At 36.9% G+C, this 15,318-nt stretch overlaps 1 protein-coding gene and 1 pseudogene across 1 annotated transcript; both read left to right on the forward strand.

Moving 5' to 3' along the window:
* Positions 1-213: 213 nt before the first annotated feature.
* On the forward strand, positions 214-11,988 carry accs (1-aminocyclopropane-1-carboxylate synthase homolog (Arabidopsis)(non-functional)). Its single transcript, XM_016466750.1, has 15 exons — positions 214-1,111; positions 2,230-2,837; positions 4,444-4,503; positions 5,299-5,369; positions 5,507-5,576; positions 5,694-5,760; positions 6,256-6,353; positions 6,474-6,551; positions 6,639-6,739; positions 7,269-7,358; positions 8,755-8,800; positions 8,891-9,032; positions 10,926-11,068; positions 11,160-11,313; positions 11,423-11,988. The coding sequence occupies exons 1-15, from the start codon at positions 505-507 to the stop codon at positions 11,830-11,832; spliced, it is 2,745 nt and encodes a 914-aa protein (XP_016322236.1). The 5' UTR covers positions 214-504; the 3' UTR covers positions 11,833-11,988.
* Positions 11,989-14,895: 2,907 nt separating this feature from the next.
* Positions 14,896-15,318, forward strand: part of LOC107673242 (uncharacterized) — a 2,139-nt pseudogene continuing 1,716 nt past the window's right edge.

Raw genomic sequence — 15,318 nt, forward strand, 5'->3', positions numbered from 1 at the left:
TAAATTTGATTCTTATCTAATAACATTCACAAATAATAAATAAAAGTAAATAAGTAAATAAATATCATGCAATGTTTCAAAAATACTAGTGTAAACGCTAGATGGCGGGCCTATGCAACAAATGGGTCTCTTGCTTCAACGTTCCTCGTTCAGCGCATGCGCAGCGCCGTTCTTTGTTGTCACGGTCCAAATTTATCCCGGAATAAGGGCAGCACGCATGTGCCGTGAACCCGGATGTTTCAGGACTTGTTTGAATAAAGAACAAAAGCGTCGGGCAGAAAATGCATGATCGAGACTGTTATTAGAAAGTAAAGGGATCTGGTTCCGTTCGGGGTAAAGTACCAGCGCTCGTTTTAGATGATTGATTACAGTAACTCACACGTTGGAGTTTTACTACTTTAATGCATTAGCTTGTAGTCCTATAAACGCGGCACCATACCAATGCGTGAACATACTTGCAGCAGTCTATAAACATAACACTGTAGCTTTAGTTGTAGTGCTGCAATGCATTTGATTCACGTCTACGGTAAAAAGTACGAACGCGGCAGCAACTGGTCCGAGCCAGAGGTGCTGGAGCTGCTGCAGATCTGGTCAGACGTGCCAGTCCAAACCGAGCTAGTGACCTGCCTCCGAAACCAGCATGTGTTCAACCGAATCGCCAGCACTCTGCGGCAGAAGGGCATCAATCGGACCGGGGATCAATGCAGGGAGAAGATCAAGAAGTTGAAGCTGGAGTACAAGCAGAAGACTTTAAGATCCGCGAGGTATTACGAGCTGATGGAAAGGGCGCAGAGTAACCGATCCGCCGCTACCTCCGGTTCGACTTTGCCTTTATGGGGCGGCACGGTGACGAACCAGGTAACCGGAATGCAGGGGTCAGAGGCGCCGGATCAGCCGCCCAGAGCAGGTGAGATTCTGGAGATCAAGACGGAGGTGATGAGCTCGGATGATGAAGCGGTGGGCCCGCCTGAGATGCTCTATGAGTTCGGACCTGTTGATGAGGATGATGAAGCAGGCGCTGCTGAGCACAAACATGCGGGTCCAAACACAGAGGAGAACACTGAGATGGACGGAGAGCAGGGAAACACGCATGTCATCTGTTCCCCATCAGGTATCCTGAACAGTCTGTTGGTATGGATTTATAAGCAGAAACAAATGTTCATGTTTAAATAATACAAAAACATCTGCCTTGACTTCAGTAACTACAGAGAAACAGTAACAAAACGCCATCTGCTTGACACAGTACACCATTATTCAAAAGTTTAGGGTTGATGAAAGACTTTTTTTTCCTACCAAAGGATGCTTTTATTTGATCAAAAATACAGTAAAACCAGTAACTGTTTTTATTTTAATGGATATTAAAAGTGTAATTTAATCCTGTTATGCAAAGCTGACATTTTCAGCATAATTACTCCAGTCTTCAGTGTCACGTGATCCGTCAGAATTCATTCTAATATGCTGATTTGATGCTCAAGAAACAATTTTTATTATTATCAATGTTTAAAACATCTGCTTAATTTTGTGGGAAAACTATGATACATTTTGTTCAGAATATTACCAAATTCAAAAGTACAGCATTTTTTGAATTAGAAGACTTTTGCAACATTATGAATATTTTTACTTTCACTATTGATCGGTTTAATGCATCCATGCTGAATAAAAGTATCAGTTTCTTTAAAAAATAAAATATTATCCTACTGACCACAAATTTTTTAACGCTAGCGTATATTTTATACAATTATGCATTTGGCCGACATGTTTATTATTTATTTTTTGTGCATTTCATTAGTATGTGCATGAAACCCGTGACCTTGCTCTATCAGTTAACCTTCAGGAACTCTTTATAATATTTTCATAGCATCAGTGCAAAAATAGCATTGCATGGATGTATAATCAAGATAACGATGAACTATGAGCCTGTCGTACCAGTTCTAACTGATATTTTCCATGTTTATTTAGAAGGTCTGTGTGGTTTAACAGTGCACAGACATTATTGCAGTATTTATGCCAAACCATTTGTTGTGTCTCTGCTGTTGGCAGTGATTTTCCATCCAGTGCCTTACTTTCAGCACCGCAGATGTTCTGTGATCTGGCATGTTATCACACCAACTGTCGCTTTAATAAAATGTTGAGATAATTGTTTAGTTAATTTTTTATTAAGTTTTTATGTGGTCTTTTATCTCTGATTGACTGATTGAATGTTTAATATCTGATGATATCACACCACAGATTGCAGTGACCAGAACATGACCGGCTCCTCCGGTGCGGGTGTATCCCCGGCAACAGCTCCCATTGTGATGAGAGACGGAGGTAGCCATGGCGACCAAGTAGGGGGTTCCGGATCGTTCCATCAGAGGAAGCGTCGGCGAGTGGGACGTGGGGGCGATGGGGTGTTATCGAATGCTTTGGCTGGATATCTAAGCTGGCAGCAGACAGCAGAAGAGCGTTTCCTGGCTCTGGAGGAGGTCCGGATGCAGCAGGAGGCACAGGCCGAGGAGCGGAGGGAGCAGCAGGAGGAGAGACGAGCAAAGCAGGAGAGAGATCATGAGTTTCGTCTCATGTCCATGTTGACCAAAGTCCTGAGTTCATCACGTGGGACGGAAGACCAGAGTGCCTCCACCAGCAGGGAAACGCTCCCGGTGCCCAGTACCTCACAAACCTATTTGTTACCCAACAGTGCCAAAGCTGTACCCAGCATGCTTTGGGGTGATCAGACGGCTCAGTACAGCCCGTACCTTTCCCGGCGTGGCAATAGCATGCGGCTGCACCAGGGAGTCCTGCAGGAAGGCTACAATCAGTATCACGCCAACGTGCACGACGAGAATTCAAACCCTCATGTTAGTCTCCCTGGAAACAGTACTGCTTTATTATTATTAATTATTGCAGAAGTTGTTTTTTAATTTAGTATACAGTGGGTATACACTGCAGTAAGATGCCTTTTTTTCAATCATTTGATCATTTCTGCATGAATTGTAGTGTACTTTGGTCTGGATATGGAAAAATATATGATAAATTATATACTTTTATATAACCTCACTACTGTAAGAATAAAAAAAAAAAAGAAATTAATCATTTAATCTGGCAAGGACAATTTAAATTGATTAAATGTGGCAGCAAATAAATAAATGCTGCTCTTTTGGGTTTTGTATTCAAATAATCTTAAATAAAAAATATATTAACATTTCTCACAAGAATATTGAATAACAAATGTTTTCAACATCATAATAATTAATGTTTCTTGAGTAGCAAATAAGCATGTTAGAATTATTTCTGAAGGATCATGTGACACTAAAGACTGAAAATTCAGCTGTATTTTTTTTACTGTATTTTTGAGCAAGTAAATACAGCCTTGGTGATCGTAAGAGACTTTCAAAAACATTTAAAAAAAATTACTGACCCCAAACTTTTGAACTGTAGTGTAGGTATATAAAAGTAAAAAATTTATCATTTATTTTTCCAAATCAAGAAAAATGTATACTGCATGTTTTATGCAGAAATGAACACATGACTGACTATAAAAAAAAAAGAGAGACATTTTACTGCACCGTACAGAACCACCAGACAATACCTGTGGTGTGGTGCGGTGTGGTGTGTGTGTGGGGGGGGGGGGGGATAAAACCTAGTTTAAATTAAATTAAAATATTACATTTTCAATTAAAGCGTAACTCTGCCTGGCCTTTTTGTACAATTTTAATAATCTCTTTTCCTTAAGTTCATTTTAAATCATCTTGCAGTGTGACAAATTCATGTTCCTTTATAAATAATTTTCATCATTCATTTCTTAAACAATATTGAAATTTAAATCAAGAAAAAAAAAAATGCTTAGATTAGATAACATTTGTGAAAATATATTACCCATCTACAGTCACTCGCTTACTTCATTCTCTGTATGAGTGTACTCATTTTTTCTGATGTTAAAGACAAACCAAGTCTTGGTTTTACAGGCACTGCTTTGGTTACCGCAGAGGCCACAAGTCTCTTGGGGCTTCATAAACAAATACATTTTACTGCACCGTACAGAACCACCAGACAATACCTGTGGTGTGGTGCGGTGCGGTGTGGTTTTTGGGGATGGGGGAATAAAATAATTTTCCTTTATATCCTTTATAAATAATTTTCATCATTAATTTCTTAAACAATATTCAAATTTAAATCAAGGAAAAAAAAAACTGCTTAGATTAGATAAAATTTGTGAAAATATATTACCCATCTACAGTCACTCGCTTACTTCATTCTCTGTATGAGTGTACTCATTTTTTCTGATGTTAAAGACAAACCAAGTCTTGGTTTTACAGGCACTGCTTTGGTTACCGCAGAGGCCACAAGTCTCTTGGGGCTTCATAAACAAATCTGTGTAGTTTGCTCATTTTAATACAATTTTTGTGTTTATCTAGCTTCTGCTGTGTGGTAATTTGCTGTGTTTTTTACTATTATTTATTTCAGGGCATTATAAACTTAGGAACCAGTGAAAACAAGCTGTGCTTTGACCTCCTGCAGAAAAGAGTAAGAGACATCATGATTTACTTGTTTAGTATTCATTAGCAGAGATCCTTTTTCATTAGCAATGATTTTCGCTTGGTGGGCCATAAAATCAAAGACTATAAAACTGAGAGAGAAAAAATCCCATTATAAAACGGATAGTTCCGGTCCTTGATTCTGATTGGTTGAGCCACGTTCTAAGCTGTTGTAAATTACACTACAAACATACACCTTTGTTTACTTCTGTGTGTTGCTTGGCAACACTTTGTTGGAACCACAACTGTGTCTGAGGAACTACATTGTTTGGTGGAAGAATACTGTTTTTATTTATATCATTACACTTTATTTGCTCCACTTTATTCTGTGAAACCTATATGGAATAACCGTTTTATAAAAGCAGTAAGCCCCGTGAAGCTGTGGTTTACAGTGAATTTATAACAGCTAAGGGGGATTGTTAGGCACGACTTATTGCTTTATTAAAATATATATCACACTATCATGGAGTCTGGAAGAATGTGCTCTTTTGGCCAGTGAGAAACCACCCAAAACACCCTATAGCAACTGAATTAAAACAAGCTAAATGCCATTCAGAACACCTTAGAAACTGCATACCAATGTCCTAGCAACCATCTACAGCACCCTATCAAGTTTTGCACAGGCAAGCACCACTCACATTGTCTTCAGAAGGATTTTTTAGTGTTGTTACAACAAGAAAGACTTTCAAAAGCCTTTATATGCACAGAAATGTAAAAAGTTGTTATTGAGCCTGGACATTACACATTACAATCATTGCTGATTGATTTGTGGTATCTCTAAAAGCTGATGCGACCAGACATGCTTCAGATTGAACCTGCTATCTTACAATACCCCGACTGGAAAGGCCACAGTTTGTAAGCCACCATTTTTCCTTAACTTCTTTTAACTGTTTGTTTTTCTGTCAAATGTATAATTAATTTGACTCTTAACGTTTGTGTAAAATCCCATGCTCAGCTTTCATTTCACAGTATTGATGTTCTTTTCCCCAAAGCCTTCGAGAGGAAGTTGCTAAGTTCCTGTCAGACTACTGCCATTCTCCCAAACCGCTAAAACCCAAGAACGTGAGTGTTTTCTACATCAGTGTTATATTATTGTATGGTATTATTTCTGTTAGTCTTCCTCTTTCTGTGAAAAGAGAAATTCAGACCACATGCTTATGTTGTTCGGTTCTTTCGCAGGTCGTTGTTATGAACGGTTGTGGGTCTCTGTTCTCGGCTTTGGCAGCTACGCTCTGTGACCCAGAAGGTATCAAACCATCTGGTCACCACTGAATATGTCTGGTCTCATGTCTAATTTTGTTGGGGTTGTAAGATTTTTTTCATATTCTCACCAAGGCTGCATTTATTTGATCAAAACTGCAGGAAAAAGGGTAATAATGTGAATTATTGTTACAATTTAAAAGAGATGTTTTCCATTTTCATGTATTTTAATATGTAAATTAGTCCTTTGATGCAAAGCAGAATTTTCAGCATCACATGTGTCACATGATCCTTCAGAAATCATTCTAATATGATGATTTGGTATGCTGATTTGTTTTGTTTTTTTACTACCCATTACTACCAAAATTTACTGAAAGCCCTTGGATATGGATACTAAACAATTATCCATATGATGATTATGAGAATTTTTTTTTTTTTTAATTATACAATCAAACCTTTTTTGATAATGGTGCAAAATTAAACCGTAAATGGCCATACGTGTCTAAAATGTTACTTGATATTGTGTGTGTGTGTTTTACAGATGCCATTCTCATCCCGTCACCCTTCTATGGTGTGATAACGGAGGATGTGGACTTGTACAGCAGTGTCAAACTACACCATGTGCCACTTTACAGTCAGGTGGTTAGCGAAAGTCCAGTCGTAATATTTCATAATGTAACATTGGCATGTTATAGTGGTTTTCTGTTGTTTATTTTTGTTTCTTATATTTATGTTTGCATTTGTATTGTGTTGGTACAGCCCACAGGAAGTGATGTCAGACCGTTCCAGCTAACTGTTGAGAAATTGGAGAACTCTCTTAAAGAGGCCAAAAAAGAGGTTTTTTTTTTTTTACTTAAACATACCGTGTACACGCTTGAAACTCACATTGTATGACTCTCTTAAAATTGTACGTTCTTTATATAGGGATTGAACATCAAAGCCCTTATCCTTTTAAACCCCCACAATCCACTGGGAGAAGTGTACTCGTCTGAGGAGATGATCAGCTTTCTAGAGTTTGCCAAAATGTGAGTTTAAACTGTTTCTTACAAGCACTGAACCAAAGCCACTGGTTCATTCAGATCTTTAATATCTGGAAGCCAGTGACATTTTATCAATGCAGAAATATTAATGGCATGTTATACAAAACCCACAAAACTTTGTTTAATGTAACACAACAGATGGTTTTAAGAATGTTTATGCTGCTCTTTTTCCATATAATAAAAACATTTATTGAGCAGAGATGAGGAACTACCATAAAAGTATCAAAAATCACATTTGCACTTCAGAGCTTGGCATCCTATTTGTTGTAGGGAAAACGGCGTTCTTCAAAAAAGTTTTAGAATGGCATGAAGATGAGTAAATGATGAAAAACTTTCTGGTTGCCAAACCTATGGGTCTGTGATCGCACTTTGTTTTCCAAATGTTTTCACATGCTTCATTAAGTTCCACGCTATTGACGAGAAATTACATTTGTGTTCACGAATGTCATTTGAATTTGAATTTCTGCCCTCAGCGGCACTAATTTATTCATTCTTTCTCTCTCATTTGCTCCAGGCACAAGCTTCATGTGCTCGTGGATGAGATTTACATGCTCTCCGTGTTCAACAAGACAGACACGTTTCGCAGTGTTCTCAGCTTGGATGGGTGAGAGACATTCACATAAACTCTCTCTTATTTCTGTGCTTTTTAAATTCTAATTTACTTAGTTTTCTGCTTAATGAACTAATATGCCCTGAGCTGAAATTGAAACGTACTTCATTAGGTGTCAAGGAAAATTGAATCTTGTGTTTAATGAATTCTAGTCAAACCCCTTAAAAGTGTATTTTGCCCAAAAATTACAATTTGTTGACAGAATTAAAATTTTTAGCTGAAGTATTATTTTAATCTTTACTGTAATGTCAGAAAGGGCTATTTTTGCTTGGGGTACATTGAGGGCTGGACAATAATTCAATATTCATTTATGTTGCGATATAATGTTTTTTCAATAACGGTGATATGATTTTTAAACACATTTCCGATATTTCAATATACATTATCAGTGTTTCCCATACATTGATTTATTTGTGGCGGCCCACTACAATATAAACACCGATCGCCACAAATAGGTTTTCCAAAAAGCTTTGACAGTTTGACTTCGTTGAATAAACATGAGCACTGCATGTTTCAAAATCAAAACGTGACGTGGGTGTTTTATATGAATGTATCTTTGAAGGGAACAGACTGCCTTCAGAAAAGTTTCGATGTCATTTTCATTTTATCTGATAAAGTAGCATTTATGAGCAGAGCACTTTGTGTACAGCTGGAGAAAACGATGATTCTGCCGCTCCAAAAGCGCCTCCTGCTGGCAGAATGAATTAGCATTTTCGCTTTTTTTCTGTTTTCTGCAGCAACTCTGAGCACATTTCATAATCTTTATCCTGGCTGAAGCACTTTTGTTTCAATCTATAAGAATAATCAGCCTATTTTATACTTTAAAGTTAAATATGTTAATATTAATAAGGTGAGTCTGAGAGTCTTTTTGGCAGTTTATTTGGCTTTTTGTTTATTTGACGGTGATTTCACATTTTTTGTTTGTATGAAGGCTAAATACAAATAAAAGGTGAACATTAATTTATTTGTACCGTTTTTATTTCTAAAATATTATATAGTTTTATAGGAGGAGGTTTTATAGATTTGGCAAATTCATTTTTCAGAAGTTTGTAGGCACAAGCATCCGTTGTGAGCGTTCTTGGCAGTTTTTCTGAGGCTTTTTAAAATATTGTTCAAATAGATATCGGAATTATATCGTATCAACCGAAATTAAGAAATATATCATGATATAAATTTTGGCCATATCGTCCAGCCCTAGGTACATGTGAATATTGCTTGTATTCTTGGCAGTTTTTCTGAGGCTTTTTAAAATATTGTTCAAATAGATATCGGAATTATATCGTATCAACCAAAATTAAGAAATATATCATGATATAAATTTTGGCCATATCGTCCAGCCCTAGGTACATGTGAATATTGCTTGTACTAATCATCACAAATTTTTCCACAGGTTGCCAGATCCCCAAAGAACCCACATTATGTGGGGCGTCAGTAAGGTATGTCACTATTTCAACTGTGGGAAAAGCATTTCCTCAGATTCTTGGCATTGTTTTATTGCATTCAAATGTTGTTGTGTATGCATATAGGACTTTGCTATGTCAGGAATGCGAGTTGGCATGGTCTACTCTGAGAATAGAGATTTGGTTCAGGCCCTGGATCAGCTGGGCTGCTTCCATGGAGTCCCAGGACCCACACAGTACCAGATGGCACAGCTTCTCAGAGACAGAGGTACACATTTTCTCCCTGGCTTTGTCAATGTTTTGTCTGTTTTTCACTCTATGGCTGATTCACAATTCCCATACATTTCATCCTGTCTAGTACGTAAAATTAGTGTTGGTGTGTCCCAAATCATACTGTCAAAAGGATGGTATACTTTTTCTGGTTGTTGTTTTTTTTTTCTATGCTTTTATAGACTTAGGGGGTGTTTACATGACACCGTTTTCAGCTAAAAATGGAAAACTGTGTATGCGTCTTGGCCTTTCATTTACACAAAAATTGTGTTTGTGGGCCAGAAAATGTAAACTTTTGAAAACAGATTTCAAAGTGCAAGTTTTTTTAAAACCATACTGTTATTGTCTCCATGTAACCTTAAAAAACATGCACAATTGTGAAAATGCATACGTACATGTATAGTTTATAGGTTTGTGCATAGGCGCATACCGCATAGTGCTTCTTTACGAAGTGACATCGTGAACTACTGGCCTGGCATGCATAATACAGCATTTTTAGTCATTTTCATGGCTCCGTGTGAATGGGGATCATTTGACAACAATGTTTTGTCTGTATACGTGAAACTTTTCAAAATGCAAAAAAAAACAAAAAACACTTTTTTTAGTACATTGTTGTCATGTAAATGTACCATTAACCTTTTGCGCTATATGCATTTTTAGAATACTACAATTTTGGTGTACTGGCTTGATTCATACTTAAAGTTTGTACTTTTAACTGCACAGTGTGTGTTTTGTAATTGTGATAAATTAAGACTGATTGCACTGCAAAAGTATCATAAAAATGGTCTATATGACTATATTTGAAGCTGTACAATTGCTTTAAATGATAAATAGACCAAAATTTAAGTCATTATTCACTGATAAACTTCCCTTCTGGTGCTCAATTTACCCTTCACAGGGATTTTGATTGACAGGCGATTTGACCAATCATAACGCTGAATCTGCCATTTTTGTCCGACAAACAAACCAGGCAGGAACTTGATCTTGAAAAATGGTGTTTAGTGGCGTCTTTCCGTGATTGAAACGATACCTTCTGATGTTCATTCATGTTTATTTCATGCTATAACTAGTAAAGGGGAAGAGATGATTGCTTCACGTGCCGCTTGAACTGCGGCGCTACAGCGATCTGTCACGACACATTAAAGAGTCACAAAACAGTATTTATTGTTTGAATTTCTTAAATGAAAAAATGTGAAAGCTGAGCCTTTGTTTCATACTTAAAGTAACCTGCTCTGTCTTGTCTGTCAGCGTGTTGTCAGTTTTCTCTTTGCTCCACGATGTATTTTTCACTGCGTGAGAACATGATTTGTATCTTGAGTCACTGAGTTAAACCCAAATACAGTAACAAACTGTGAAGCCACAGTTGCATGCATGATCATGAACAGATCATTTAGATTGATTAATTGTGACCCTTGGACCACAAAACCAGTCATAAGGGTCAATTTTTTCGAAATTGAGATTTATACACCATATGAAAGCTTTCCATTGATATATGGTTTATTAGGATAGAACAATATTTGATCGAGATACAACTATTTGAAAATCTGGAATCTGAGGGTGCAAAAAAATAAAAATACTGAGAAAAGCGCCTATAAAGTTGTCCAAATTAAGTTCTTAGCAATGCATATTACTAATCAAAAATTAAGTTTTGATATATTTACAGTAGGAAATTTACAAAATATCTTCATGGAACATGATCTTTACTTAATGTCCTAACGATTTTTGGCATAAAAGAAAAATCTATAATTTTGACCCATACAATGTATTTTTGGTTATTGCTTCAAATATGCCCCAGTGACTTGAGACTGGTTTTGTGGTCCAGGGTCACAATTGACAAGAATGATTCATTCACAACAGCACTTAACTGAGGGAGATTTCTTGCTGTTTCCAGACTGGCTGAATAGTGAGTTCCTTCCAGAGAACAGACAAAGGCTAAGAGAGGCTCACAGCTTCATGACAGAAGAGCTGAAGAAACTGGACATACCTTTCCTGCACAGGAGTGCTGGTTTCTTCATCTGGGCAGACTTGAGCAAAGTGAGCACCTTTAGAACAGATTTCTGCATCCAAACTCTTGAAATCAGTCAAGTTCAGCCGATTTCTGTATAATGTTTTGGTGTTTGTGTAGTATCTGAGTGAGAAGACGTTTGCTGAGGAGCTGTCTCTGTGGAGGTGTTTCCTCAAGCACAAGGTTCTGCTGAGCTGCGGTCAGGCCTTCAGCTGTGTGTCTCCAGGCTGGTTCAGAATCATCTTCACTGATCAACTGCATAAACTAAAGCTAGGTCTGTCGATCGCTCATTTCCATTTCAGTTCCTGTCTTCTTGTAGTGTCTCCTATGGAGTGGGATTAGATGTGATCGGCAGTTATTCCTTTCAAATCCTTGTTTTTCAGGTGTGCAGAGGATTAAAAATGCATTAGAAGAACTTCAGGGCTCTTCAGTGCTTGAGACACAGCGCACAACAAGTGACGAACAGGATGACAGCCTTGGGACAGCGAGGAGGGAAGACACTAAGACAATAGATGAGTGCAAAGAGCAGACACTCAAGACCTCAAGCGTTCAAACCAAACTTGACACAGTACACATTAAGACAGAGCCCGTCTCATTGCCTGATGAGAACTTTACAGTTATTAATGGCCAATCCGACATCCGCTCAGAGAGTCTGGACTCTCTGATTGGTACTCTGCGACAGCAGATCCACACGTCTGATTGGCTGGAGAAGCACAAGCCTGAGTTAGCTGCTGGACAAGACCCAACACAATTGGATGTTTTCACAGACCTGCTCGATAAAGCCAGGAAATAGAGTAACAGTTGATAGAAACAAGTTTGTGCAACGCACCTGTCAAATACTTTTTTTTTTTTTATGAAAGATACTTTCACCTTATGTACAGTTTAAAGGCAAACTGTTAATTGCAGAAACAACACAGCGGCGATCCCTGTAATCAGAGATTGAAACAATTATGGAGAGTCACCACAGCAGTATATGAAAATGTTGTTATTGTTGGATGTTTTTGTACTTTAATTATTACCCTAGCTGTCACAGTAATTGGCGACTGCCCCTTTAATTGCGCTCATATCAAATTCTAAGCATCCAATCTATTGTCTTTGAGTTGATTTAAAGGGGTCTTATTGTGAGGGATCAATTTTTTTTTTAAATTAGAATTTTGTATAAGGGAAATATATTGTAAATTTCAGAACCTAAAATTTGCTTCTCATTGCAAAAAAAAAAAATCATATTCTTAATGAATTTTATTCTTAAAATTAGTTTTTAAATGAGACTTTTCAGTAAAAATATATTAAAAAAAAAAATTAAAACAAGATGGATTTACTTAAGGAACAGCACTGCATAATATATCTTTAATACAAGTATTTTTTATTTGATAGTGCAGCGAGACAAAATGCTATTTAAGAGAGTCTATGACAAGTATTCATAACTTATGAAGTGTTGTTTCTTAAGTAAATTGATCTAGTTTTAAGGCTTTTTAGATATTTTACTTAAAAGACTAATTAAATACTCATTAAGAAGCATTTTTGCAGTGTTTCTAACTGTGTGTAGCACCTACTACTCTGCACGTCCTTCCAACGGATCCCAACATTAGAAACGAGAGGCAGATGTTCATTTTTAACTAGATCCCTGATCATTTCAGTCAGATCTTAACAGTTTGAGCGGCAGAAATCAGTTTCAGCGTTGAAAAGAGACTTTTATTGAAGAATAACTTTATTGACCACCCGTGTGTAAATGCAAAGTCCTGGTGCTCGTTTTTATATGAAAGTCCTAAAGGCAAAGCACCAGAAAGACCTTTTAATATTTCAGAGAGAGTGTGAAATATTTTTTTTGTTTTGTTCCTGTAAATTACTGTTTTTGGCACACACAAAAAAATATATACTAACATTACACTGTAAACCTCAGGGGAAAAATAATGTATGATATGACCCCTCTAAATTGATTTTAAATAATTTAAAGATTTTGTTGGGGGGGGGGAAAGTTTTAATTGACTTGGCTGTCCGTTTCAGGATAAAAGTGTATGTGTATATTTACTTTTTGACACTTCTTATCTTTACAAGATGAATTTGTTCCAAAAAATGCCTTTTTTTGACACCATGGTTGCTTATCAGTTTTCAGCTTCCAAGGAAAATGCCTTGTTTCAGATCTCCGTTGGTGTTGTTCATTGATGTTTTAAGGGCTCCTGACTGAACGAATGAATCAATCAAATCAATCGTCAATTAAAATGTTTTATGTTGAATTATATTTTCATTGTGTTATGTTGCTCCTTTACAATGACCTGAGATCAGATGCCGCAGTCTCGCTTGTATTGGTGAGAGTAGGGCAAAGCTGACCTGAGGTCTGTGGCAGAAAGCGAGCAACAGGAAATAACCATGTTCATGGGTTTCCTGTGAGCCCACCTTGCTGGAGATTAAAGAGTGGTTCTTTCCTGTGCCGTTTATTCGTTGCCATGACGACACAGCAACTCTCCTGATGTATTGCTACAGTTACTGTGGTTCAGGTTGTCGCTTACTACTAAAAGAAGCAAAAAAGTAAAAGGCTTAAAAAAAGTTATGTAGTTATATACACACACATATATGTATGCATACATATATTAATATGTGTGTGTGTGTGTGTACATATATATATATATATATATATATATATATTTCCACAAGACAAAATTAATAACTGAATTTCTAAAAAATGACCCCGTTCAAAAGTTTACACACCCTTGAATCTTAATACTGTGTGTCGTTTCCTGGATGATCCACGACTGTCTTTCTGTTGTGTGATAGTTTTCATGAGTCCCTTGTTGGTCCTGAGCAGTTCAACTGCCTGCTGTTCTTCAGAAATATCCCCCATTAAACAAAATAAGAAAAAATGACACATCATCCTGTTCAAAAGTTTGCACCCCCTTGCTCTTAATGCATTAGTAATTTTTATTAATTCAGTTATTATTTTGCCTTGTGGAGAATATATAAACATCTGTTATATGGAATAGCTTATGCAGGACAGTATTAAATAAACAATAACATGCAATTTTCATGATCCTCTTATTTTGTTAAAATTAACATTTTGCATATTCTGCAAGGTGCATGTAAATTTATGAGCACAACTGCGTGTGTGTGTGTGTGTATATATACACACACACGCATCTATATATATATATATATATAAATGTTTTGCCACTTGCTTGAGCAACTTAATATATAAATCTAGAAGTAAATGCAAAAGTAAAAAGCATTGAATAAATCCTGACTGGAGCACCCCTATTTTTGATATATATGTATATACTGTATATATATATATATATATATATATATAGATTGTTTTGTATCTGTTCTTTTACTCCAGTATCGGTCATTTGGTGAAATTCAGCCCACAGACTCCTTTGAGCACAGTAAAGTGATTTATAAAATATCATTTTCACTTTCCAAACCACACTGACTCACTGAAACACTCGCAGGGTTTCTGGGGGAATTTAAGCACTCACAGTGTATGTGTGTATGTTTATGAGAGGGGGAGTTTCCATTGCGAGTGGGTCTTCACTGTGGGTAGAGGGAAATCTTTACAGTGTCTTATTACAGCATTGTGAGGGGCAAGTGAGAGATGCTTCTGTACATCGTCATAAAACACTCAAGTTTCTGTTTCTCTGATTCATTTGATATTTGAACGTGATCAGTTACTGTCATTGGACTGCGTGGAATCAAATCTCTGTCATTTGAACACATTTTAAAGACTTAAGGTAAGCAAACCTAACAATGATTACCTAATTTTGTCTGAAATTACCAACTGTAATGTTTTAAGTTTAGTTTCCAGCTAAACTGGCAACTTTATGTTATTGTTATATCTAACCATTCGCTTTTTCTCAACAGAGCGATGCAAGGACCAGAACTGGTCGACTCGAGGAGTCGTTTTCGATTTATTGAATCCTGTCTCGGCTTGATGGGCTGTTTGTGTATCAGCTATGCGATCTGGACACCTCGGTGGCTGGATGATCGGGGTCTGTGGACCTCAGGGAATGAGACCAGACTGGATGACAGCTGGACTACTGAAGACATTGCTAAAGGTGTGTGTTGTGTGGCTGCTATTCTCATATATCTTAGGGAATAAAAGCTATTTGTCATTGCTAAGTGTCGTTCAAAATGTTTGGTTAAAAAATAGAATAATATACTATATTATATTATATTTTGTGGTGTTAAATTGTAACATATACTACACTACAACGTTGGGTCACCTTACATGTTAAACATAAAGTTAAAAAGTGTATATGTTTTGTGTCATGTTATATCTTCTCTAGGG

This window comes from Sinocyclocheilus anshuiensis, unplaced genomic scaffold (genome assembly GCF_001515605.1).
Source record: "Sinocyclocheilus anshuiensis isolate Anshui unplaced genomic scaffold, SAMN03320099.WGS_v1.1 scaffold68, whole genome shotgun sequence".
Classification (NCBI taxonomy): Eukaryota; Metazoa; Chordata; class Actinopteri; order Cypriniformes; family Cyprinidae; genus Sinocyclocheilus; species Sinocyclocheilus anshuiensis.

Coding starts and splice junctions, on each gene's coding strand:
- accs (XM_016466750.1), top strand. CDS start 505: ATGCATTTGATTCACGTCTACGGTAAAAAGTACGAACGCGGCAGCAAC. Junction 6,740..7,268: donor TTTCTAGAGTTTGCCAAAAT/GTGAGTTTAAAC, acceptor CATTTGCTCCAG/GCACAAGCTTCATGTGCTCG. Junction 8,801..8,890: donor TTATGTGGGGCGTCAGTAAG/GTATGTCACTAT, acceptor GTATGCATATAG/GACTTTGCTATGTCAGGAAT.